The 27,844-nt window shown below is 30.6% G+C and overlaps 2 protein-coding genes across 2 annotated transcripts; one reads left to right on the plus strand and one right to left on the minus strand.

Moving 5' to 3' along the window:
- The first annotated feature begins 2,582 nt into the window (after window positions 1-2,582).
- On the plus strand, window positions 2,583-6,127 carry LOC114370603 (trihelix transcription factor GT-2-like). The gene is made up of 2 exons (XM_028328001.1): window positions 2,583-3,010; window positions 3,802-6,127. The coding sequence occupies exons 1-2, from the start codon at window positions 2,700-2,702 to the stop codon at window positions 5,441-5,443; spliced, it is 1,953 nt and encodes a 650-aa protein (XP_028183802.1). The 5' UTR covers window positions 2,583-2,699; the 3' UTR covers window positions 5,444-6,127.
- Window positions 6,128-20,107: 13,980 nt separating this feature from the next.
- Window positions 20,108-23,631, minus strand: LOC114370640 (trihelix transcription factor GT-2-like). The gene is made up of 2 exons (XM_028328031.1): window positions 23,113-23,631; window positions 20,108-22,281 (listed from the first exon to the last, which is right to left on the minus strand). The coding sequence occupies exons 1-2, from the start codon at window positions 23,436-23,438 to the stop codon at window positions 20,604-20,606; spliced, it is 2,004 nt and encodes a 667-aa protein (XP_028183832.1). The 5' UTR covers window positions 23,439-23,631; the 3' UTR covers window positions 20,108-20,603.
- Between the last annotated feature and the right edge of the window lie 4,213 nt (window positions 23,632-27,844).

Raw genomic sequence — 27,844 nt, forward strand, 5'->3', positions numbered from 1 at the left:
TATTTAAGCCAAATAATTACTTAGAAGATCTTAGAGGTTAACAAACTGAGCCAAATCGTTTTTTTTTTTTTTTTTTCTCATCCTTCATTTACTAAGTAATATGTCTAGTCTCCGTAACCCAAAAACTGTACCACCAGAGAGGAAGACACTTACAATTTCATGTGCATAGAGAGATAGACAAAGACTAACCACATGATATATATATATATATATATATATAATGTAGTTTATTTTATTTTTACATGTTTATACTTTTAATACCTTGTGATCTTATAGGAATTCAACAAAGTAAATATTCGTATTCATACTTTAAAGAGTCATGTATCATTAATCAGGTTAATTCTCATTTATAAATTCATGAAATTGATAATATTTTATTTAATTAAAAGACAAATTATAGATTTTAATAAATGGAAATTGATATAATATTTATATATATTAACTTAAAATATATTTTTAAAAGGGGCTTATATTTTTTACTATATTTTTCTTAAAGAATGAGACGTGTTATATATTTTAACCAATTTTTAAAATAATTTTAACTAATTATGTATGTATTTTTACGATTTAAATATTTTCTTTTGGAATTCCATGTAACTAATTATATATTTTTCATAATTTAATTTTTTTTTTCTTCTAAATTTAGAAATATTTGTACAATTGTATACTTGGTCTTTACTTGTATGGAAGACGAACTGAACAAAACGGTCATTTCGATTCAAGTTCAATTTCTAAAAACATACAATTTTCTTTTCAGGTAAAATGCCAAAAAAATAATATTGGCTCATAAAGTCTACCACGTTGAAGCACGTTGTGGGGTCATTACAAGTTAATGGTGAAGTCTTAGATCCAAAAAAATACAAAATATAAAAATAAAGCTCACTTTATCACCTTCTCCTCTTTTACATCTAATATCTAATTGGACATTTATTCACATTGAAGAAGAAAAGGGAAGAATTGACTCAATAACTATATAGTTAGTGATAACCATTGAATGTACAATCACCTCATATTGTACACACCGTAGCCGATGGTCCCTAATACAAATTTTAATAATTGGTGAAACATGAGGCGTTAGAAGATAATTAATTATTGAAAAATTCATTCTATTTATTGTGTTAGGTCGTAGCTAACTGAATTTGTCACCGGTTACTTCCCTTCATGAATGGTCTTTGCCTTCACAAAGTGACCTACATCTACGATCTATCTAACCAAAAGTAATTAATTCATATCATATAAGAAGACAATTAATTCATCAGCTTCAACTAACTTGACCAAAATTAGTAAAATACTAACGAATGCGTTTCCTTTAAATATTATGGATAAAGAAACAAAAAAAAACATTTAATATTTACTTTCTTAAATAATTGAAATTATTTACTAAAATATGAAATAGATTTTAATTAGTAATCTTTACAAAAAAGAAAAGGACACCTGATAACAACGCCTAATTAGTATTAATTTCTTAACTACAAGCTTGAATATAATCAAAATTAAAATGTCTTGTAAGAAAATTATTTTTGAAAATATTCTTAAAAAATACATTTGTTAAAATTAAGTTAATCTAATTGTAAAATATCCTTCATAAATAATTTATTAAACTAATTGAGAAATGCAAAAATAAGTTAATAATGTGACTATGGGTTTAATTTTAGTGCATAAACTGAACAATCATAAGAGATCATTCTAGATATAAATTATAAGATATTTGTTTTATTCATCGTATCTCTTCTTAGTGGTTTTCTTAAAAAAATTCTAGGTTTAGACATATTTAATTCAATTTCACAGGCATTATAGGGATGTGGTAAAAGCACCTAATGATAAGTACAAAAACAATTGAAAGTATATCCCCCTGAGGCCTGAAGGCTAAGGTCATTATACAGCCGTTAAAGGAAACTTGGGACTGAGAGTTGTATGATTAATTAATGGTCAATGATATCCATCTCAAGGGGGGCAATTAGGTAATTTCAATTTATCCTTTGCCACTGAAATCCAAAAGCCCCCAATAAGCAAAGCTGACCTACATGGCCCAACTTATCATCTACATCGTCCCTATCTGCAGGCTGTTCCCACTACTACATATATTAAAATTTTTCAAAAATATATATGATATACGTATAGAAAAGAATTTATTAATATTAATATTATTATTATCTTTTCCATTTTTATCATTATTATTTTCTCCTTTAAAGGATCCATGTTATAATTTTATCCCTTCGCTTTTCTTTTGCTTTTTCCAGCACTTACGTATAACACACATTAAGAGAGAACCCCAAACCAAAGCCACTCATCTCTGTAATATGGTGTGTTCTTTTTTTTTAGAGTCGATGAAAAATGAAAAAAAATAAAAAATAGGCGAAGATTCCACAGCCCTAATCAACAAAAATAAAATAATAAGAACAATAATAATCATACACACATACAGCAAGAAAAAGTTAAGTGAGGCTGAATCAAAGGCTAATATTTCTATTTTTCTATGATGAAATTGACAGATCCCACCACCTAAAAATAAACAAATCTATTATATTCAACCCTCCCAAAAGGGTCCCCTTCTCCATGCGCATAATAAAACCCCTGAAAGACGATACTATTCCCTTTATTTTCTGATATATTCCCTTTTTCTTTTCTTTCTCAAGCTGCTGTAATATTGCTTACCTAGCTAGCTAGGTAGGGACATCTCTCTCTCTTTCTATCTATCTATGGAGCTTGGAGACACTACCACAGTGATGGAAACGTCGTCCGGTGAGGCTGTGGCGGCGCATGGCGGTGGCGAGGTGATTATGATGGATGCGAATTCCGGTGAAGAAGAGAATAATAATCATAATAATAAAGGAAAATTAGAAGAGGGTGGTGGAGAAGAAGAAGAAGGTGACAATAAGATCAACAACTCATGCGGTGGAAACAGATGGCCCCGCCAAGAAACTTTGGCTCTCTTGAAGATAAGGTCCGATATGGATGTTGTGTTTCGAGATTCAAGTCTTAAGGGTCCACTTTGGGAAGAAGTTGCAAGGTACACAACACACATATAACTATATAATTCACTATTCATGTATGTTTATTTTCTGGTTTTTGTGTTTGTGTGCCTCAGCTTCTCCTCCATCTTTTTCTATTCAGCTTTTTCTTTTCACTTTGTTTTGCTAGCTTCTTCAAGATCATGCATGAAGATTTATGAGTTCGTTTTCAATTTCCAAACCAATCAGTTTGTGAAACCCATTTGTTGTCAGTGGATTTTTATTTTTTATTTTAATGAATTATTTGGGAGGCTAGGGAGGGAGCGGGGGTACCTTATTATAATTTATATTTTCTAGTATACATAATTAGATATATAATAATTATTTAATCATACTCCTAGATTCCGTAGTAATAAGATTACCCAGATGCCATTCAAATCATTCAGCTGAAATCCTTTGGGAATAATATAACGAGTCCATATATAGTTGCAACAAATCATGTTGTGATGACAGAGTTAAACATGTATTCTGCAGGATTTGCTCAATCAAATTTAATTTGTTGAGTTTATCTTCTTCTTAATTTCTTGGTTTCATCCCTTCATATGATCGGTTGATTTGTGTACGTCTTATTTATTGTTCAGTTCTCTTTTAGGTATTAACTACCATCATGTTTTTATTAGTACGGCAAGACCGTCTAAAATTTTACCTTTCTTTAAGTGAAAAGAAGTAGCTTTATTTTTTTGTTTTATTTTCACTGTTTCCAATTTTCAATGGATATATATGATGATGATCATAAAATTTGATCATTCTCTCTCTTTCTTCTCTCTCTCTCTCTATTATATATGTGTAGGAAACTATCAGAACTGGGTTACCACCGAAGCGCTAAGAAGTGCAAGGAGAAATTCGAGAATGTGTACAAGTACCACAAAAGAACCAAAGAGGGCAGAAGTGGGAAACACGAGGGAAAAACCTACAAATTTTTTGATCAATTACAAGCTCTTGAGAATCAATTCACAGTCTCTTCTTACTCGCCAAAACCACAACCCACTTTGGCAACAGCAACAACAACAACAAACACAATAACATTACCACCCCCAACCAGGCCAAGTGCCATAACACCAATCTCTTATGTCACCACCACTGTTCCGTCCACAAACCCTACAATCATATCTCCTTCACCACCACAACCACCAACCAATGCCACCACGACAACCACAATCACTTCTCCAACAGTAGTAACCAACCCTAGAAACCCTCCACAACCCAACAACAACAACAACAGCAATAACATCCCTTACTCTTTGCCCAACATGAACAACCTCTTCTCAACAACTTCAACTTCTTCTTCCACGGCCTCGGATGAGGACTTGGAAGAGAAGTACCGTAAGAAGAGAAAGTGGAAGGACTACTTCAGGAGGCTCACGAGGCAAGTCTTGGCCAAGCAAGAGGAAATGCAGAAGAGGTTCCTGGAAGCCATTGACAATAGGGAGAGAGAACAAGTGGCTCAACAAGAGGCTTGGAGGATCCAAGAAATGGCAAGGATCAATAGAGAACACGAACTTCTTGTCCAAGAAAGATCAACTGCCGCAGCCAAAAATGCTGCAGTTATTGCTTTTTTGCAACAGTTATCTGGTCAGCACCAAAATTCCACAACACAAGCCAATTTCCCTCAACAACCACCTCCACAAAAAGTTACAATAGTACAACCACCACCACAACAAGCTCCACAACCACAAGCTCCATTGGTGTTGTCAAATAGTGACAACATGGAGATTCAGAAAATGAATAATGGTCACAGTGTTGTTACTGCTACTGTTACTGCTACTGCTACTCCTACTCCTACTACTACTTTCGTTGCTGCTGCTACTGCTATTACTACTACTCCTTCTTCATTGAGTTCTTTATCTTCTTCTAGGTGGCCAAAGACAGAAGTTCATGCTTTGATAAGACTGAGGACAAGTCTTGAAACCAAGTACCAAGAAAATGGACCAAAGGCTCCATTGTGGGAGGATATATCAGCAGGAATGCTGAGGCTCGGGTACAACAGGAGTGCCAAGAGATGCAAAGAGAAATGGGAGAACATCAACAAGTACTTCAAGAAGGTCAAGGAGAGCAACAAGCAAAGGCGCGAGGATAGTAAGACATGTCCCTATTTTAATGAACTTGAAGCTTTATACAAAGAAAAGAGCAAGACTCAGAACCCCTTTGGCGCTTCGTTCCACAACATGAAGCCACATGAGATGATGGAGCCATTGATGGTGCAACCCGAGCAGCAATGGAGACCTCCCTCTCAGTACGAACAAGGTGCAGCGAAGGAGAACAATAATAATGAAAGAAAAGAAAGAGAGGAGGAGGAAGAAGATGAAGAAGAAGAAGAAGAAGAAGAAGAGGATGAAAATGAAGAGGGAGATCTAGAGAGTGTGGAAGATGAAGGAGGTAACCGTTATGAGATTGCGACAAATAAACTTTCTTCAGTGGACACCGTTGAATGAGACAAGATAAGGAAGTTTCTGATTGGATGGAGAGTTTTAATTTTAATTTTAATTTTAATTTTAATTTTAATATATATTTTTTTCTTCTTCTGGGGGATGGATTTTTAATTATTATGTAAGTTGATTTTAATTTTTCCAAAATTGGGGTTAGGAGATGTCACTGAAAGGGCATGATGATGGCACAAACACCGGCACTATAAAATTCAATTCTTTAATAATGAATGACCCATCTAAAAGCATGGTGGTGCAGAAGCAGAAGCAGAAGCAGAAGCACAAGGTACCTATCTGACACACTTTCTGATCATGGGCCAGCTTAAAAGCAGATCATTGGAGCTGTGGGTCACATTCCGGCCGCCATGAACTGGGATCAGAGATCGTTAATTAACACTAAGAAACAACAGTTCACATGGGCCAGCAAAGCAGAAGCATAGCTATAGTGGGTGTACATGTTTTTGCGCTCATAAATTTATGTGTAAAGTGTAAATTGAAGATGAGAGAGAGAGAGAGAGAAAAAAAGAATACGAGGTCCCATAGCAGTTTAATGAAATGAAATAAAATAAAAAAGTCACATGCATGATGCAACTCTTGTAATTTTCCTTTACTTTCATTATATATCACGGAACCACTGTGTGGTACTGCTTTCAATTTCTTCTTTCAAGTTTTAATTAGTTGTGTGAGATTGTTTAATAGTAGTATATAGCTGGTAAGGAGAAATTTGTTATTTTTTCACCATTGACTTTACAACCCATGTAATGCTGTAACTGCAGAGAAAAATGTTGAGTTTGTTGAGAGGGGATAAGTGGTTTAGTGACAAAAGATAGGACACATTAAATATGGGTTTAGCTTGGCCAGGTGTCCATTGTTGTCAATTAATGTTAGCCAGCTTACATTTTGTTTTGTTGTCAAGTAAAGAGTTATTCATTCAGTTTAAAGAATTATTCATAATTTGAATTTAAGATTTTATTTAAAAGGATTAAATTTAATATTATTCAGATGAATGATTTATTGATAAAATAAATTGTAATTTAAAACTTTTTAAGATAATATAAATTATTAATTTTCAATCATATATTATCATATGCAAGAAGAGATAATATTAATTACTATTTTTAATTAACAAAAGAAATGATTGCAAGGAAAATATATAAAATAAATTGATGCTACAATAAGAAATTTTAAAATAATATATTGATTATATTTCTTAAACATAGATAAAAAGAAATAGAGAGTCGAAGTCATTTTTTTTATTAAAAATATCACATTTGATGTTATCAATGCATTTTTACCATATTATTAACAAAAATATATATCTATCAATATCTTAAATGTTGTTTTTAGGTATTCACGAGAATACCGTAAGCATTAATCCTTTAAAAAATTAGTATGTGCAAGCTAGGGTTTATATATATAAAGGAATAACTCCTGTATTTTTTGGTGCTGAGGAATAATTCCTGTATAAAATTAAAAATCAATCAATGCCGCTTTTATTTATTATATAAAAGTAGTGTCAGCAGAACCCCTCTATTCTCCTCTTCCCATCTTGCTAGCTACTTGCTACATACAACATGACAACTTTACAAGAGCCATCCTGTTCAGGTACCACAGGAAGGAATCTTATTACTCATGTCCTCTAAAAATCAATTAAGCTATTCAATTATAATATTCTTTTTCCATGTTAGTCCGTGTTGACTTTGATACATCAATTATATATTGGGATTCTCCAGATCAACATGTTCATTATTGGACCCGTGCGGAGGTTGAAAATGCTATTCACCGTAAAACATAAGGAACAAATTAACAAAGAATACGTAAGTAATGTTGATGATTTCTATTATCCCTTGATTAACAAGATACATCTCAGGAGCACAAGGAAAAGGATTTTCGTATTTTTTTCATAAAATATATTTCAAAAAAAAAAATTGCTACCAATAAAATAAACTATATATAGGAGTCAATATTATATATAACTCTATGCATGACTATATTCGAGTTGACGTTGAAACTTTTTAATAGTAAATTTGCTTATAATTGGGGGTGATGAACAATTTCAATGTCCCCATGAGAGATCAACAAATAACAAGTAGATGGAGAAGGCCCAACTTAAAAGTTTAGAAACAACTAATTGGCTAGTTTGGGGAGATTTTTAGTATTAATTTTTTAAAATGTGAAACCAATAACGACCATTTTTTAGTGTTTAAAATTTAATTTTAATTTTTTCTCTAATTTTTAATTTTAAAATAAACTCATTTAAAAAAAATTTCAATCCTATTTAAATTAGTCCGAAGGTGAAATTGTAATATGGTAACAATAATAATGATAGTGACAATGTCAATAACAATAACAATGTACATAGTTGATGATGATAGTAATGACAGTACTAAGGTTGATAGTAATGATTGACGATGGTAGTACTTGTGACAATAATAATGATGTCAATCACAACAACACTGATCATGCATATGGTGCCAATAATGATTTGTGGGGGTATTAGTTGTGGTGGTGTTAATGGTAGCTGTGATAATAAGGGTCATGGTCAGTTATAGAGAGACTGTTTTTTTAAAATTTAATGAATTAATAAATTATTTTTTCTTTATTTTGAAAATAAATATAAAAGTATTTTAAAATTATTCTAAAAATCATTTTAGCTCAATTTGTATAAAATACATGTTTTCTTTTAAAAAATATATTTAAAAACAAAAAAAAACTTACAACTTCCCCAAATGACCTCAAAATTTTAGAATAATGTTAGTTTGAATACACTTTGATGGTCCTACAAATAAATTTAAAAGAAAAAAATAGTATTTTATCGGTGTACTTAATATATTTTTTCTTTATTACTTCTTCAATCATGATTGAATGATAATAAAAAAATTATTCTTATATTACAAACACTATGATTTTGTAGTAGAGTGATGATATATTTGTTTATCTATGCTCACTAATATTTGGTGATTTTCTCTTTATATATGAAAGGAGAATCAATATTGAAATAGTTTGGTCAATTTAAGTGAGGTTAACACAGTGTTTTTCACAGTACTTGGGAGTTTTAAAACTTTTATCATTAACTAAATAGTTTATTTTCAAACTATTATTTATCATTAAGATTTATAGTGATGATCAATTAAGATTTTATTATGTATTCGTTAATACTTATGTTTTTTTTTTTACAGCAAGTTAATACTAATGTTATGCTTTCGAAAAAATATACATACTCATAATCAAACTCTAGACTAGCTAATGACAATAGCTAATAAAAACACATGCAACTTTGACTCCCCTTTATATTCCATACTAAAACTAGACAATCCACACAGCTTTTGTGATTATAAATAAAAAATCTTAGCTGTTCCTCTTCCCAGCATGAAACTCATCTATCATAGATATTATTTGTCCCCCACCCATGCACGATAGAACAAGCATCAGGATCCAAGTTGAGTTGTAAAACTAGAACAGGAGATAATGGAGCATGCCTTCATAAACATCAAGCTACATCCTCCACAACTTAATTAAAATCACCCTAAATATTTCTTACTTGAGTTTTTGTGACATCAATGTAGATTCCTAAACACGTAACCTAATTCATGAACCACAGAAAAATACATGGTATTAATTGGATCCTTTTGATGTCTGCCACCTATATATGCACACTTTAAACGGACTTGTTTTTAGTACAAAGGGAACCAAACCATCATCCACCACGTCTTTATATACCTAGCTCGTCACTCTTCAGCAAACCTTCAACTGAGAAAAGTAATGCCATATTCCAAAGGTCAAGAGGGATCTCTTTTTGAAGAAGACTTTCGTCACTTTTTTCTATCTTGCATGTCCCTTCACAAACCAAATTTAGAATACAATTTATGTATGACTTGATTTTGAGAGGTCTTACCTAATAATATTTCTGCTCATTTTATTCGGTTTAGTTCTTTATTCAAAAGGGAAAAAATCGTGTCCTATATTCTTCATCTGTTTTGTATTTGTGCTTTGGTCCATTTGAATAATAATGTGTTAAAATTCCATTTCCTAATTCATTTTTTATTTTATTGTAATTAAAAAGAGATCGATCGAACGTCATCAATATTAATGAACGTACAGGTAATCCGTCATATCAAAGCATTAAGATTAGAGTAAAGCAATAACTTTTAATTTATGGCCTCAAATACGTATATGACTATCTATTTAAGTAAAAAAAAAAAAAACGATATTGTTAACTTGAAATTGTAATGGGTGATTTTTTTTTTAAAGTGAAGTCATGAACAAAAAGAATAACTTCTGAAGTTGTGATTCGAGCCTTAAAACTTTTATACTATTTTTTTTCTTTACTTTATTTTTTGGCTAAATCTTATATCATGAATAATTGAAATATAACTCAATATTAATTAAAAATAATAATCAGAAGTTTATGTCAAGCCCAAAATTAAATTAAATTAGATTAAAGATCAGGTTAAATGATGTTTAATGTTCACGACTTTGGTAAAAGAAATTCGATAATGGCTGCTATAATGTCGTTGTTAATATTTATGATTTATCATGTTTCTATCATTTTTAAAAAAATTCAAGTTACATCAAATTGTTAAATTAAAATAAAGACAACGCACCAATTGATTTAATATTAAAACCCATATATATCTTATCATGGCAAAAATAATATTAAAACATGAGTCGTTTTCAGATAATCAAGATATACTTTATTAAACATAATCCTTGCTTACTTATAGATCCCAAAGTCGTGATTAGTTTTAGTGCCCCTAAAGTGTGTTCACATTCTCTTTTATTAAGCTTTGAAATTCTCCCATTACTTGACAAAACGACGATTTTGTGACCTTGAAAAAGATTACTTAGTGACTAATGATGATAGCTAAAGTTAATGACAGGGACACGCGTCTTTTCTCTAGTTTTGTCAAGTGATTACCACATTCTGCCAAAAGATAAAAACCTAGACAGATACCCCAATTTGGTCTCTTGAAGCTGATCATATCACTGTTGGACCACAATATATCCGTATAAAAATTATACCTTAGTGGATCTGCAAGAGCATCTGATTTTGGACTTGATGCTTCTACCTTCAATCTTGTCCAAATTGATAAAAATTATATATCAATTTATGTCAGAATCAAAGTCGTGCGCGTGCTAATCAATATTTTTCTAGTTATAATACTACTATAGTACTAATGTATCAAAATTGCATCATCTTAGAAAAATTGATAGTCTAAATGTATGATAACAACAACTTAAAGCTAATCTATTTGTTTTAAAATCGCTTAATGATATGCATCCTTTTCAAACGACTCCCGCATGCGTCCTAATTAAGTGGCTACATATAAATTGTTAATTTGACTTTCTATCAAAAGTGATTGAACCCATAATTCATGGAGCCAATCCAATTTGACAAAGTGCTGGCTAAATGTATTTATAGGTCTTACACGAAACCTATGGATTTGATCTCTGGTCTTCTTTTTAATTTCTCTTTGAAGAAATTGTCTACATTTAACTTGAGATTAATCCACAGAAATTAATCCAAAATCTTTAGGATTGAGATCGTTACCCTATTTAATTAGTATTTTATTGAATTATTTAAAAGAAGTTTGTTCGAAGCATTGCCCCTCTGAGGTTCTCTAGAGATGGATATAATTATATATATATATATAAATGTGTGTGGTACAGAATCAAGAGAACACCTATGCTTTAGTTGAATTTCAAAGCAGGGGGATACAAACAAAATCAAAGCGATATGACTTACATTGTTCAAATGCAATTTGTTTTTAAATGGTTTCTCCCACTTGAAGCATAAATGTGAATTATTTTTTTTTTTTTTTGACAAACTGATTCATGCTATTATTCTTGTGGTCCTGAGCAATGCATCCGAAGACCATATGGGCACCTTTGAGGGAGTCCCTGCTACCTTGCTGGTTGTAATGAAACCGTGGCTGCACCTTGGAGATTAATTCCGCAACATTTGTTTACAAATTTCTTTAGGTCTTTTTCAAACAGTAGTGTTTAGAAGTCAATCATAGATTCTCAAATCTCAAACATATACTCGTTCTATATCAAAGATGCTTTGTGTGTTGATTGCAAGCACCTGCCGCCTGCACTGTAAAATGTTACTGTGTCATTCAGGGAAGAATAGTAGCTGTGTTATATGCTTATTACATACTTTTATTTTCGCATGTATGATTGATAAATACTATGAAACACTAAATATGAATATCTCTTCTAAAAAAAATTAGCCTATTCCTTTAAAGTTTAGAGTTAGACCCAACCCCCTTAGAAATGATTACATACTAATCTTTACGATATACAATGGATAATATAATATTCATTCATAAGTATGTTTGAGCCTTCCTAAACCCATCCTAACAAGACCATAATAAATACCAATAAAAGAATACAATAATTCAAACAAATAAATAGACTAGCAATTATTATAAATGTGCTTGTGTATGTATTCATCCTAACATGAACATAATAAGTACATGTGTTGAAAAGTTGTTTTACAACCTTCAAAATTATGTTTGAGACAATAATAACATAAGTGTTACTTTCAACAACTTACATTTGACACCAGCAAACAATCCCCCAACACATGTTTTAAATACTCAAAAAGAAAATATTCAAATAACTCAAATAAGTGTGTGTGGGTTAACTTTTCTTCTCCTACTAATATTGACTTAGGTCAACACTTGCGGTTTTAGAGTGCCTCAAGGTTATTTGGACATAAGAGAGCCATTATATAATTATTATTAAATAAAATAAATATAAATTATTTTTACATTGGTATTTATATTTTCTGACTCTAGAAAAATTAAAGTCACCCAATGGAAATAACTAGCTGTAAAAAAACTACAGTCTTTTTGGTAGGTATGAAATTAGAGGAAGGGAATAGATGAAAATTATTAGGCTTATTTGGTGGAGAAGATTTTGAAGAGAATTAATATTAAAATTGATGAAATTTACTGTATTATTTTTTATCTGTTTTTACTTATTTCTTTTTTTAATTTTTTTAATCAAACAACTTTCTTTTCTATTTTATTTCTTATACACTTCTACTCCTTATTTTTACTTTTATCTACCTTATTTCTTTTTTCTATGCAAAGACATAGATGAAACAAAAAAAAAAAGCATCACATGATTTCATTAGATTCTAGAGACCAAGAAAGTGGAATATTCACTTTTATTTGAAAAGTTTCCTACCAATGTCTTGGAATAAAGCTATAATAAGGACGATACCACTTTTTTTTATCGCGCTCCTCAGTCCTCAAAACAGCATTACGCATTAATGATGTAACCAATTTTTTTTCCCCTCACAGTAACTTATTTCCTTGTACTGTATTACTAACATTTTAGTACTTTATAAAAAAAATTAAAAAATAAAATAAAATACATTCTCAATTAATTTTAAAAAAAATATTAAACTTTATCAATTAAACTCTAGTCCCAACATATTTATTTAAGATACCACCAAAAAATAATTTAATTAATTAAAATATAAGTGAAACTGAAGATTGAACTAAAATTAAAAATTTTAAAATATTAGGAGACTAAATATGTATTTTAAAATGAATGGTCAAAATTGCATATTGAAAAAATAGAAATACCAAAGTTGTATGCCTCCTAATATTTAATATAATTTAATCTATTTTAATGTAAAAAAAATTGGGTCATTTATTATATGAATTAAATAAAAAGAAAATATAAACCAATTGCTAATAAGAGAGGCACACACACTGAGAATTGTGAAGATTTTCAACTCCTAGAAAATATTATGTAGCACATTCATATTTCCCTTTTCTGGCACGGCCAAGTGGTGGCCAGGTAGGCGTATTTCTATTATTAAGACACAAAAAGCGAGTCATCAACTCCATCTATTGGCTCCACTCTCATTTCATTCCTTTGTGCGTGATATCTCTATTCAAGTTTAGTAATGATCAGTGATCACACATTAAGCAAGAACATGGATTAAGTCTCCAAGAGAAAATAATCTTGTCTCTGTTCAACTTCTACGTTAAGAGACCCAAGTTGAAAGATATTTAAGTTTTTTTTAATCTTCTGCCAAATAATTTTAGCGTTTTGCATGAGGGTAAAAATGGATTTAGGTAGATAAATCAACTCAATTTGACCTGAAATTAAAATGAAAAATGGTTTGACGAAATACTCAGGTTAAATCAGACTAAAAAAGTGTAGCCTAATTATTATTGGGTAGAATATTAGGTCTACTAAACTAGCTCAAACCTATTAAACTTGACTTAATCCAAAAATTTCTTTTTTTTCCTTGCCAATTTTAATGCACATTAAAATTTAGATTTTAAACTATGTAATATATGCTAAATTAATCAAATATATTTTCAGATTTTTATAAAAAAAAAATCAAATAAAAATACACATATAACTATGTACAAGTAGACATGATGATACTTGGTATGATTAGTAAATTATCATATCCTTTGAGCACATGGTTAAGAGTTTGATTCTCCAATTGGTGTGTATGAAATAACATATGTTATGAGATATCAATTTCTTAAATGAATCTTAATGCATTGAGAGATTAATTTATGTTTATCAATCAAAATATTCTGAGTTTAGAGTAAAAAAGAGCTTCTCACCCGTCCATGACAATTAAATGCACGTTTGTTTTACAGCTATAATGGTTGTAGCACACATTCTAATGCACCTCCAACGAATAAAATCAAAATGAACGCAAAAACAATAATCATGATCCATTGACAAAATTACTTGTCTCAAAACGTAATTTTGCAATGGATTCTCAAACTTGCTCTAAATCTAAAATCTTCTCAAATTTTGACAAAAAAATCCACTTTCATAATAGTTGAATTTAAGTTTTTCATGCATATGTTTGGGCTTAGTTGGGATCTGGGCCATTTATGCTCATATTATTGGTCAAAAACGGATAAATTGTACTAAATACTATTAGAATATTATTTTCCATTATAATCATCCAACTTGAACAATATTATCTACAATAAAAAATACTTACCTTAGGTCTCTGTCAAAAAAAATTAAAGTCACCAATCAAATTAATTAAGTAGTTTAAAAAACTCATGTATATACCTCCACAGATGGTAATTTCTCCCTTACTAAGTAAAAAAATATGTTTGAATTTTTCTTTTTAAAAAATGATGCAAAGTAGAAGCAAACAGAGACTCGGATGAAAACAAAAGTAGGTGTGAAATTTGGAGTCCACGTGCAGCAAAAATTGATTGGAGTTGCCAGCATTGTCATAGTGCTTTGATACATATGTTTTCCTGCTCCTAATTTTATGTGGCTATGAGATTTTTGCATCAACACCATATATAGAAAAGCAATAAGAAGTTAAGAGCTAGCCTCTGAAATCCAAAGCTAAATTTTAGCATCCCATGGACCATCAACATTAATATTCTGATCTTCTTGTTTTCCCACCCACCTTTTTCAGATGGAAGCACATTCATTAATTCGGTCCAACCCATCATACACAACATATATACATAATATGCATCTGCACCATCTCTAAAAAAGACAATGATTACACTACACAAATTTAAATTAAACAAACAAAACAAAGTAAAGACGAGGCAGAGCCATATCTATATATATATAAAGGAAAAGTTGTTTGGATTCGTTATACAAAACTGAAAAATATTACTACTTACTAAGAAGAAAATCCACCATGATAAATTTTCCCAAAAGGTTTTTCCTATATAAGGTTGAGATCAGCACGTTCTTCCAACTACTAGCTAGTTTCGGTGTTGTTTTTCTGCAGAAGCGAGAATTTTCCCTTGTGAAACCAAATACAGGTAAATATAGAGAGAGAGAGAGAGATTCACGGTGGATTTTATCATGAAAGTTACCTACAGACACGAGTCTCGTAATTCTTACTTATTTTTTTATGTAAATGTTAATGGTTAATTTTATTAAAATGTTAGTGAGAGAAATTTGAATTCAAGATTTTTTTTAATCATCTAAGTTAATTTATATTATTTTTTTATATTTCATATTAATAATATATATGTGTGGAAAGTTTAGATTCAATTATAGGGATATAGTAGTATATTATTGGAACTTAATTTATATCGTTTACGAAATATTGAAATTATCGCTATCAAACAAAAAAATAATTAATTGCACCCGTTGATAATTAAATAATTAAATTTATGAGGCACTGATACGGTTCGATGCTTATTTTATTATGATTTTCTATGCTAACATTTCGATCATATCATTCCAAAGCTTTTCTTCACTGTACCAAAAAACAAAAGCTTTTCTTCAATAGAATCTTTTCACTTCATGATTAAAAGCTTCATTAAAACACTGCCGGGGTGCCGGTTCTCAATTGAATATTAATTCTGTTATCCTTCTCCATAAATGCACAATATTATTTATTTGGGTGCATAATGCAATACTACTTCTTTATATAATTACAATTGCTTCCTTTTGTACTTTTAGTGGTTAAAAAATTATAATTGTTTATATGATTCAGAGAAACTGTTGCTGACCACGTATCCGGCAAATGCACATGCTAAAGTTATGAATTGGGTGGTAATCAGATTCCAAAATCTTTCACGGTTCCAACCCCCCTCCTCCACAATTAATTTTCAACTATGTGATTTTTTTTAAGTAAAGAAATTTATATTTTAGCCTTTTTTTTTTACGTTTCTCATTATTGTGATATGAAGTCTTATATATTCCATAAAAAAATTAATGAATAGTATCAACTTGTTAATTGTTCACCTTTATTTAAGTTAAGAAATTAGTTTTTTTTATCTTAGGTCAGAAATCATGAATTTCTCTTAATTTATTGAGTTATAAACTAATTTTGATTTGTAATACATTATTATCGTTGATCTAAAGAAATTTTACATATGATAAGAATTAAACATAATTTTTTTAGTTAAATAAATCATTTTCATTTATGTATGGAGCAAAACCTATCAATCCTTTGAATTAATTAAGAAATTAATTTAATATAATAAACTTCATACAACAAAATTTCTATTTTTATACCACAAGATTTCTATTTTTACTATAAAAGTTATTAACAATATTGACAGTTGAATTCTTTAACGAAGGTTTAAAATTTAATTCTCAATTTAGACCTAGAGTTACTTTATTCTAAAATGAATCAACCAGATGAAAGATAATTAATTGAATTCAAATAAAAAAACTCAAGATACATTGTTAAACCAAAATCATACAACAAATAAAATGTGGTACATTGCAATTGAACGGTTTTTCAATTAGACAAATACTCCATTTATTGCTTAGATGTTACAACAATACGACTACCGCCGTCATTTCAATCACAGGTCAATCTCATTCTCAATCATTAAATCAGGTTCGTAAAATTGAATTTCAATTTAATTAATTATTATTTACAATACTATACTTATAATTTATCTTTTAATTAAGACTCACAGCATGCAAATCTAACCGGAGTTTAGTAGTCTAAAGAAAAGAGTCAATATCTTATAACCTACGTGTTAAATAAAAGCTTGAATATTTAATGAGTAAAATATCTAAATTTAATTAATGTCTCTGAATAGAATTTTGTTATAAAACACAGGGGAAAGAAAAAACATTAAAAGGTCATTCTGTAGAGTGAAAAAAACAAAATAAAAATAAATTGAGATAAAAGTTTTGAATTAAAATAAAACAAAAAATGTAAATCTAATCTTATTTTGGTGTTTTTTTTTTTTTTCTTTAAGCGAAGGAAATCTGAGTAACAATGGCAGAATTGAAGAATTTTACACTGAGATATAGTTTGTTTTCCAAGTGTGGGAGTGGCAATGAATTGAATTTGATTTGGGTCCGACAAAGGAATAGGGTCCGTAGACTTTTTTGCATGCACGTATATGAATGAAGGTACTGCAACTGTTGGTGTGTAACAGAATTATTATTCCTATCCCTAGGAGGTAAATGCCTGTGGGGCGCATCTTTAACGCGGTATTTTCATCAAAATGGACTAAATTCTAGGGAGAGACTAGCATCTGCCAAATCGCACCATTTCGTATACAACTTAAATTAACCTTCATTCATTCCCCTCGCTCTCTATTTTTTATTTTCTCACTTTATGTTTTTTATTTCTAATTATTCTACTCAAATTATACAAGTACCTAGACTTTTTTTTTTATATTATCTTAACCATAAAATCGAGGGTTTTCTTTATTTTGAGGCCATGAAGTGGGATTTTTTGTCAGTAGCGATTATTCCTTGCGTGTCCCATTTTTGTCAGAATTTATAAATAATTAATGGATAAGATTACAGGGTGTAATTCAGATTTGAAGTGATGAACTCGATACTAATGATGATTTTTTTTATTAAAACCATGTAGAGATTAAACATAAATGCTATTGACAAAATTATTAAAACCGTGTAGAGATTGGGAAATATGGAGGCAACAAGCTTCATTAATAGTGGGAAACGGATTATTAATGCTTGTCGATTTAAGTGGCAAAAAGTTTGATTTTATCCTTAAAAAAAGTTGAGTACAATTCTTTTAGATAAAAAATTGAAAAATTACTCTTTTAATAGATTCACATGATGACTAAATAAATTAGTCAAGATTCAATCAGTCTTCATACATTAAAAGTCTTTTGCAAAAGAATCCCAAATTTATTGATATTAAATCATTAACACACAGCAATATGATCGTCTGTAAAAAACTAAAAATAAAAACTCACAGCAATATGATGTAGAGTATAAAATACATTGCTATTGCTAGATACAAAATAATTCAAAATTAAAATAAAACAATATTTTAGCTTATATAGTAAGGATAACATTTTATTTTTATATAATTAAATTTTATAAAATTATTTTTAACTATTGATATTTTCTTTAAATTTAGAAATAGAAATAAAAGAAAGTGGATTGAAAATGATATGCAAATAAGAAATCAAATGGAGGGTAATTTGAGATGGTTGAAAGATGATTTTTTACTAATTGAAGGATAGTATGTAAAATGTATATCCAAATAATAATAAAAAAGATAGAATATTACAAATATAGGGAGTGAAAAGAATAAAAGTCTCACTTTCTAAATTGTATATACGAAAGTAAATATATAAAAAGAAAATAAATTAAAGAATATAAGTAAGGAGAATTGGATACCCCCAATCATCCTATCCTTGTAAAAAGTTCAAAGGAAAAATATGAAACCTATAAATGATGCTGCCAACCAAAAATGAATTTGGAAGTGATAATTTAACACGGGAAAACGAGAAGTATGATTTGCACAGACAAGAGTAAACCGGCCTCAACATTTAGTAAGAAAAATAACCAGAAAAATAAAACAAAAGTGTATAAAGAGGAGAATTAGATACCCACCAAATCATTGTGCATATGAGTTCAAAGAAAAATATGACCTGTTTTATTCCAAGCGAAAATTCCTTCATCATAGCAAACGCACATATGTGCAAATATGTATATATATAATATACCAAAGCACCACATCATCTCTCCCATTCCATCACTTATAAACCAATTAATATATACGTCTTTTTAGAGAAAAGAAATTGAATAAAACACATTGATAATTTTTTTAAACAAGTACACATTTTGTTTTCAGAAACGGGATCTCAGCATTAGATATTTGGATCGATGCTGATGAAAGCCTGACAATAGCACATTAAGAGCAGAAAAAGTTGATCCATTTAGATGATGATCATGATGATGATGAACCTTCATCTCTTTCTTAGGACTGACACCCATGAAGAGAAACATATCACCTTGTGTGCACAGTACCACAGAGACAACAACTGCATGCTAGTGTTTTAGGTTCTTTTCAGAGTGAGGTTACTCACAACTCACAAGATTCCTCTTGGTGGACCCTCCCCTTCAAGGGTTTATGACTCCATGTGTGATGCTGCTGGCATTTTCTGCTTTCGGAAGGGTCTCATACAATGCAAAAATGTAGGGTCACTATCCCAACAATTTAAGGCTCCTTTAATATTATTTTAATCCATTTTTTTTATTTACTTCTCATTTTTCACTATTAAAATTTAAAACCTTGTTTTGCAACCCATTTTTTCTGCGCCAATAGTTAAATTCCATAATTTTCTGATCCCTCTTTTATGATATCTGACAAATGGCTAATAAGTTAGTGCATAACGGAAAACGGGGCAATTTTTTCACCAAAATCTCAACTCTTTACTTTTCCTCATCAAGTACTGTACTTTTTGATTTTGAAATGAAAATATTAATGAAATAAGTACTCCAACATATGATAAATTATTTTTATATATAATTAGAAGTTAAACTTTAAATAAATTTTAATATATTTGTTAGTCGCTGTAAATATAATAAATTTTCATTTTACTGTGAAAAAAATTATTGTTGCTTATAAATCTTAAAAATTTCAAACGGTACTCATTATTATTTTATGATAACAGAATATATATAATATTATATTTTATTTCACAGTAATTAGTAATGTGACAGGTCTAAATGCAAGTCACGTAATTAATAAATAATGATAAAGACTAAACTTTTGAAGAGAAAAAATTGTAATGAGCAAAATTAATTTAAAAATTAAAGGAATAATGTTCACAAAGTTGATTATATTTAGAGAGACTAAAAAGTATTTAAATATTTAAATAATATATAATTAAAACTTAATTTACACCAACTTATAAGCTAAAATAAAAATAAAAGCTAAAACAAGAAAAAATGTAGGAATTGAAAGAGAAGTCAATGTCAGTCATTTGAAGAGTAACAAGATGTCAAAACTTAAAGAGATAAGAAAAGGACAAAACCCGAATTAATCTCTCCTCCCATTTACAGCACCAAGAACGAACATTAAAAAAAAATAAGATGAAGATAAAAGAAAAGAAAAAATACAACCTTAATTAAGGTCCCTCTCTTCTTTATTGGTCTGTATCTTAAATTCCCTCTCTCATCGGACTTTATTTATTCTCCCAAAAAATAAACAAACTGTTATAAAACAGAAAAGAAAAAAAAAAATCTAATCTTACTGATTATATGCTACAACAAAGTACCAACCAAACCTCATCATCCTCCTTCCACCACAGGTCGATACCATAACCATTGCCATGTGTAACTTCACCGTACGTGAATATTCAAATTCTTAATTTCTCCACCACAATGGCCACCTCCGACAACCCCTGCACTCTCTCTGACCCACCCCCACGCTAAACCTGGTTTCTTCACACTACTACTCCGTTGAAGCCCCCACTGAAGCAGCAGAAGCACCACCACCACCACTTGTTTTGTTTGCCACTATCTCATAGTTCCCACCACCACCACCACCTTCTTCATCCTCTTCATCTTCATCATCCTCTAATTCTTCCTCTCCTTCCCTCTCTTCTTCATATTCATCATCTTCGTTCTCCATGTCTTCCATTGTGATGTCCCTATCCTGCTGCTGCTGCTGAGGTGGCCATTGCTGCTCCGGCTGCACCATCAACGGCGCCACCGCGCTCTCCGGCTTCGCCTCCACCGCCGCGGGGCTCTCTTCGCCCCTGTGCTTCTGCCTGTACAGCGCGTCCAGCTGGTGGAAATAAGGGCACGTCTTGGAATCTTCCGGTCTCCGCTTGTTGCTTTCCTTCACTTTCTTGAAGTACTTGTTGATGTTCTCCCATTTCTCTTTGCACCTTTTCGCGTTTCGGTTGTACCCGAGCTTCTTCATTGAGGCTGAGATCTCCTCCCAGAGAGGACCCTTTGGTCCATTCTCTTGATACTTCTCATCCATGCTCGTCCGAAGCTTTATCAATGCCTGAACCTCCACTTTTGGCCACCGAGAAGAACTTGGTGCCAAGAAATTCTCGCCGTTATTATTGTTGTTACTATTATTATCGGCTTTCACTATCTCCATATTCGTCACTTGTGACACCACTGGCAGCACCACGGGCTGTGTAACAACCACGGGCGGTGGCTGTTGTACGGGAGGTTGTGCTGCTGCAATACTAGGTTGTGTCACTTGTTGTTGTAGTGGTGGCTGCGGTTGTAATTGAGGTTGTGGTTGTTGTACGAGGTTGATGTTGGTCGATACTTGACCGAGGTTTTGTTGTTCGGCTATTTTTTGAAGGAATGACATAACGGCTGCGTCTTTGGCTGCGGCTATGGATCTTTCTTGTGCTAAGATTTCTCTTTCCCTATTGATTCTTTTCATCTCTTGTACTCTCCATGCTTCTTCTCTTGCTATTCTGTCGTCCTCGCGTTTCTCTATGGCTTCCAGGAACTTCTTTTGTAGCTCCTCTTGCTTCTCGATCACTTCTTTCATTAGTCTCTCGAAGAAATCTTTCCACTTGCGCTTCCTCTTGCGTCTCCCTTCCAATGTTTCCTCGGAGGAGGTGGAGGAGGAGCTGGAATTGGAGAAGGTGTCGGTGGGGAAAGAGGATGGTAGGGTAGGGTTTGGTGGTGGTGGGAAATTGGTAGGGTTTGTTGGAGGGTAAGAAGGGATTGTGAGGTTTATTGATGGGGAGGTGAGAATGGGTTGAGGAATGGTTATAGGGAGTGGTGTTGTTGATGGAACAGTGATATTGGGGACACTACTAGTGAGTATAGCGTTGTTGGACAATATAGGCTGCATTGGCACTGTTGTTGGTGTTGGAATTGGTAGTGACACTGTTGTTGTTGTTGCAATTGGTAGTGACACCGATGATGCTACTACTCTTGATGGTGCTGATTGTGGGGGTTTTGGTGAAGGGTTGGGAGAATGGGGTGTTGGAGAGTGGTTCTCAAGGGCTTGTAGTTGATCAAAGAAACGATAGGTTTTGCCATCTTGTTTCCCACTTCGGCCTTCTTTGGTTCTCTTGTGGTACTTGTACACGTTCTCGAATTTCTCTTTGCACTTCTTGGAGCTTCTGTGATACCCAAGCTCTGCCATCTTCCTGATGCACAAGGAGAAGACAAAATGAAAAAAAAAAATAATAAGGAGAGAGGAGAGGAGAGTGTTTTCTCTGGGTTTATCTTATCTCATCAAATTCAGCTAGAGGACAAAGGATAAAAAGCATTGGGAGCATGAGATAAACATAAAATAAAAATATATGCGGTGAATTAATTAAGCAGTGGGAATGCAAAGGAAAAAAGTAAGTGAAAAAGTGATGGGAGAAAATGTAAAAGTTTCACGTAATTGAAGATTTGGGTAACAAAATGGCATGAATTGATGATGAACAAAAATGTCTCCCATGAGAAACACATGAAGGCGAGTTAGAAGATTTGACAGATAATCTTCTTCCTTAATTTCCCGTAGGAGTCGGTAAGCGAAATAAAGGGGGAAGAAAAATCTCGCTTTTGATAACTCAATTCAAGTCGGTAACTTATTTGGAAAATAGGACATGAATCAAAGTGAATGTCAGAAAAGCAAATCATCACACCCAAATCATGAACCCTGCACATCTAAATTCTTTTATAATTATTTTACTCTCAAACTCCAAAAGAAATTTTAAAAAAATCACAAAAGGAACGGGAAAAGGAAGCAAAATCCAAGAGAGAGAAAAGATGGAAATGAATTTGAAGCTAACTAACACATTTGCAAGAATAAAATTTAAAAGCAAAGCAAAATTAATTGAATTCTCAGATCTCCTCAGCAGTCTCAAAATTGACACGAATTGAATGAGAAGAAGAAGCAGACTGAAAAGAAATGATAATTAAGATAAGGATGAAAGAAAGATTAATATATATATGTATATATATTTGAGTAGTAGTGAGTGAAGCAGCACCTGGATACTTCTTCCCACAAGGGACCCTTGACACTTGCATCTCGAAACGCCACGTCCATATCGGAGCGTATCCTTAACAAGGCCAAAGTCTCTTGTCGTGGCCACCGGTTACCGCCGAAGCTACGTTCACCTTCTTCGATTCTACCCCTCTCATCGTCCCCCGAATTATTTGATCCACCACCGCCTCCTCCGGTTGTCGTCGCCACATCATGTGTCACGGTCACCGTCGCCGCCACTGCATCGGCGGAGGCACCACTTTCTACTCCTCCTCCGCGGCCACCACCTCCTCCTCCTCCTGCTCCCAGCACAGCTGAGTCCCCGAGCATAGTCTCTTTTGGGTCTCTCTCTTTTCCGAAACAGCGCCGCAGCAATTACTTACAGCAGTTGAGACCAAGAGAAAAATTAAAAATATAAACAGAGCAAAAAGGGTGGTGAATTCTTTCAAATTTTTTAGATGCCTTTTTATTTTATGTTATGTATATGTATATATGTATTTGTGTACTGTATATACATGCCAAACCCCTCTCTCTCTCTCTCTCTATATATATATATATACATATATGCAGGAGGTGAATTTATTTTTATTATTATTATTTTCTAGTAATAATTAATTGTAATTGTAATAAGAATAAATAAATATTTCCCTTTGTCTGCTTTTTTATTATATTTAATACTAGTAACTTTTTAACGTGTTTCCTTTTCTTCTCTCTTTTTTAGCTGTGGAATCTTCAGTTTCTTTTTTTCTTTTTGTTTATCTGTACTCATACGGTAAATTCACCTGGCTATGTTCTTTATTTATATGGTAATCAGAAAAGTGGCACGAAAAAATAGATGCAGGTATTTAGTATATTTATTTATTTGTGCGTATTTATTTAATTATTTGTAAAAAATAATAAATAGATGCATAGATTTTTGAACAGCTGCGAAGAGTGACGATGGAGATAACTGTTGGTTTTTGTCTGTCCAGCTATATTTAGTTAAAGGCCAGCTCCTGTAGATCGATCACCTTTTTTGTTTCCCTTTTTTATTATTTACTCTAATTTTTTTTTTCTATTTAAAAGTATTTTTTAGCCTTTTCCCCCCTGAAATTTACGTTATTATTAATTTGCCTTTCTTGGGATGAAGATGAAGATGAGCTTTGTTGCTTTTTCTTTTGGGATGTGTTTTTTGGATTTCAGTGGCGGTTAGGCATACTCATTGAGAAAAGACCAAACAGGCCCTAACGTGGTTCCTGCATTGACCTTTAATCATTGAAGCTAATCTATCCTATATTTTATTTACATCAGCTTGTTTGTGATCTGGGTTTGTCCCTCGATCCGTTTCACAGTTTCTATATTTTTTTATTTTGATTTTTTTACAATGTAGATCTATGGCTTACCCAAAATGCCCTTCTTTTCAAAATTTGTTTAACTGGGGATAAACATTGGGGTCTTGATTTTAATCTTCAACTTGTTTCCTACAAATGTGGTACTCTACATGTGGCCTTTGGGGTCCTACCCTGATTGTGACAATTGCAATTTGGACAAATTTTCGTTCACACGCTTGATAAAAGAGAATTGACAAAATAAATAAATAAATAGGCTTAAATTAAAATATCTTTTTGTGATTCTACGCGGTGTTATTTGGTATTCAAAGTTTCAAACTTGGTTTGTGATTAAGAAAAAAAAGAGTAAATAGTGTAATTCAAGTATTTTATAATGGAGAAATTTGTTTATCTTATTAAGTGGGAACCACTGTTGAATAGAACTAGTTTGAAGGAGGTCATATTATTAGGCCAAGCTATTTATGAAAAGAAGTAAATGGTGGCCAGTTCTGTTGGGTTTGTGACCTACCATAATAAATGGCGTCAAAGTTTTGAGGGCCGTGATATTGTGGATCATGGGTGATTCCAAGAAAAATTATTGGTTTGTTAAATTTAAACAAAGTAATTACTCTAAGGATACAATTTGGTATGTTAATGTGTTGAGGCTTTGTTATGTTAGCTCATGTTTTTTTTTTACTATGACATTTGTTATGTTAATGTGTTGAGGCTCTGGCTAAAGAATCAAAGTATTAGGAATTCTTTCCGTTCTTATATATAAGAATAAATTACTTAATTTGTTAAAATTAAGAAATTTAATTGATAACAATAAATTTATCTTAAATTTTTTATTTTTCTAAAATTATTCATGTAATTAATACTTCTTTATCTTTTATTTGTTTGTTAATATATTTTATCTTTTATATAAATTAGAAATATTTATAATCTAAAAATAATTAATATAAGAAACATTATAGATTGAGTATTATAAAAAGGTGTCAATATAATTTTAAACTCAGGTCATATAAATAGAAACGAAAAAATATTACATAATAATACAAATATTCAAAACTTAAATTAATTAATGAAAATTTTAGAAACAAAACAATAGGAATTAATATTTGGGTAAGGAGTAAGGACTAACAAGAGATATGATCATTCTTTTAATGTCTTCATGTATTAATTTAATTAGTATTAGAATCATATGAAATACTTTTTTTAAAAAATTGCGTATTTTTTTAATTGCTTAAAAAACTAAGTATGATAAGAAAATAAAATTAGTGATATTATTAACTTGATGCAACGATTAATTCTTAAGCTTCTATACATTTTTTTTTATCCATTGCTTGCTATCGTGGAAGTTCGATTTTCATATTCCTGTTTTTTTTAGTGAATTTTACTTTCTTGCAATTCTTAAATGTTAATTATGTAATTTTAAATATTCTTTGACTTTACATCAAATATTTAATAAAAATATTAACATGACAGTTTATTGCAATATCATGTTAGCTATATTGATGTGACACTGTCACAATATTAGATCAACATTTTTTTTTAAATATTTAATGTTAAGCTAATAGAAAAATCAAAATTTCACAATTGAAATAAAAAATCATAAAAAAGATTAAGATTAAAATCAAATTTTGACAATAGAAGGAGAGTAAATATGCGATTAAGCTTAATTTTATTTAATAAAAAAAATATTTAATTTCTCAATAAAATTTTACATGTTATTAAATATATTCGTGATTATTTATTAATTATTAGTTCTTATATTAATGAAATTAAATATATTAAAAGAACCAAACAACAATTAATTCTCCTTTGATAAGAGAGAAAGTAATGTGGTATCATTTTTTTTTTGCTGAGTGTAATTATAATTGTTTAAAACAAAATAAAATGTTAAACAAAAAACATGTGTTTGCTTAAATATTTTCTAAAACATACGTTTCTCACACGCACACAAATGTAAAACCATATTCGGCCGCAAAGGGGGGGAAAAAGGCGGTCCATGAGTTTAAAAGACCTATTCCAACTTTTTTCAACAAACTAAATTTTGAGCATTTTGCGATAACATGAAGATTATTTTAGAGTATTTAAAAAAAATCGAGATAAATACTTTTTTCTCCTTCAAAGAAATAACCTTGTAATATATCTCTACTTTTTATAATTTATAATTTTTTAATATGTTTAACTATCATATTTTGATTAATAAAATTTATTATTATTATTGTAATATTATTTAAGATGGTATTTAATTATTTATTATTATTATTATTATAATAAATATTTACGATAATTTAATAGAATCATTATAATTAAAAAGTTATCATCTTTATTAAAAATGTATTAGTATTAATTAAATATAAATTTAGAATAGAATCAAAATATATTTGTGTTATTATTTGATTTGAAATAGAAAATACAATTATCATTCTCTAATTTAGTTAGTTGAATAAAATATGTATTATTGTAAATCCCTTCGCACGTTCTTTAATTTTCATGAATAAAAAAACACAATTATTTATCTATTAGAATATTCTAATCATAACCTAAAAAATTATAATGTAAGATTTAGTTACGTTCACATAAGTGAGTGAGAATGACAATTCATTTATGTAAAATTTTCTTAAACTAACAACAACTATCAATTACAAGTAAAATTAGTCTATGGTTCAATAAGTTGAAAAACACATGTGATCTCTAATATATGATCAAATCGAATATTCTAATCATTATTGGTTACTATAATTAAAAAATTTATCTTAAATAAAATAAATATATATTAGGGCTATTAATTAATTTTAATTATAATATATTTATAAGTTTAATGTATATGCGTTAACAATATAAAATAATTTTATATTATTATTTAATAATTAATTATCATTTTAACTACTAGTATATAATATAAGTATCAAACTAGAAGAGGGTTTGGTTTTCTAAAAAGACATCAAGCTTTTAATTTTCTTTCCACTGATAATTAAGATTATTATTAGCCTTATTCATTAAGAAGATGCATGTAAAAATTCTCCATTTAGAATGCATGCTAAATTATGTTGTTGTTTTTTAAACAGAAAATGATATTACTTGAAAAGTAAAAAGCATGAAATAACATAAAAATATTTAATACTTTCTTCTATTGATAAAATAAAACTTAATAAGTTAATTTGTTAGAATTATATAAATAAGAATATTGCAGAAATATCATTTTTTTAGAGAAATATCGGTTTAAAAAAACTTGGGTGTTGTGTTTGTTATAATTTTTTTAGTATTTAAATTTGATTCTTATCAATAAATAAAAAAATTGAGAGCGGAGAGACATATAGGTTATGGTGTGTTATATTGGATGATTTCCTATATACATATATCCACGACAAGTCGACAATGGCTCCTACCCATATACAATTATGGCACCACCGCTGAGCTATG

Source organism: Glycine soja, chromosome 10 (assembly GCF_004193775.1).
Source record: "Glycine soja cultivar W05 chromosome 10, ASM419377v2, whole genome shotgun sequence".
NCBI classification, from domain to species: domain Eukaryota; kingdom Viridiplantae; phylum Streptophyta; class Magnoliopsida; order Fabales; family Fabaceae; genus Glycine; species Glycine soja.

Coding starts and splice junctions, on each gene's coding strand:
- LOC114370603 (XM_028328001.1), top strand. CDS start 2,700: ATGGAGCTTGGAGACACTACCACAGTGATGGAAACGTCGTCCGGTGAG. Junction 3,011..3,801: donor CTTTGGGAAGAAGTTGCAAG/GTACACAACACA, acceptor ATATATGTGTAG/GAAACTATCAGAACTGGGTT.
- LOC114370640 (XM_028328031.1), bottom strand. CDS start 23,438: ATGCTCGGGGACTCAGCTGTGCTGGGAGCAGGAGGAGGAGGAGGTGGT. Junction 22,282..23,112: donor TTGTGGGAAGAAGTATCCAG/GTGCTGCTTCAC, acceptor CTTGTGCATCAG/GAAGATGGCAGAGCTTGGGT.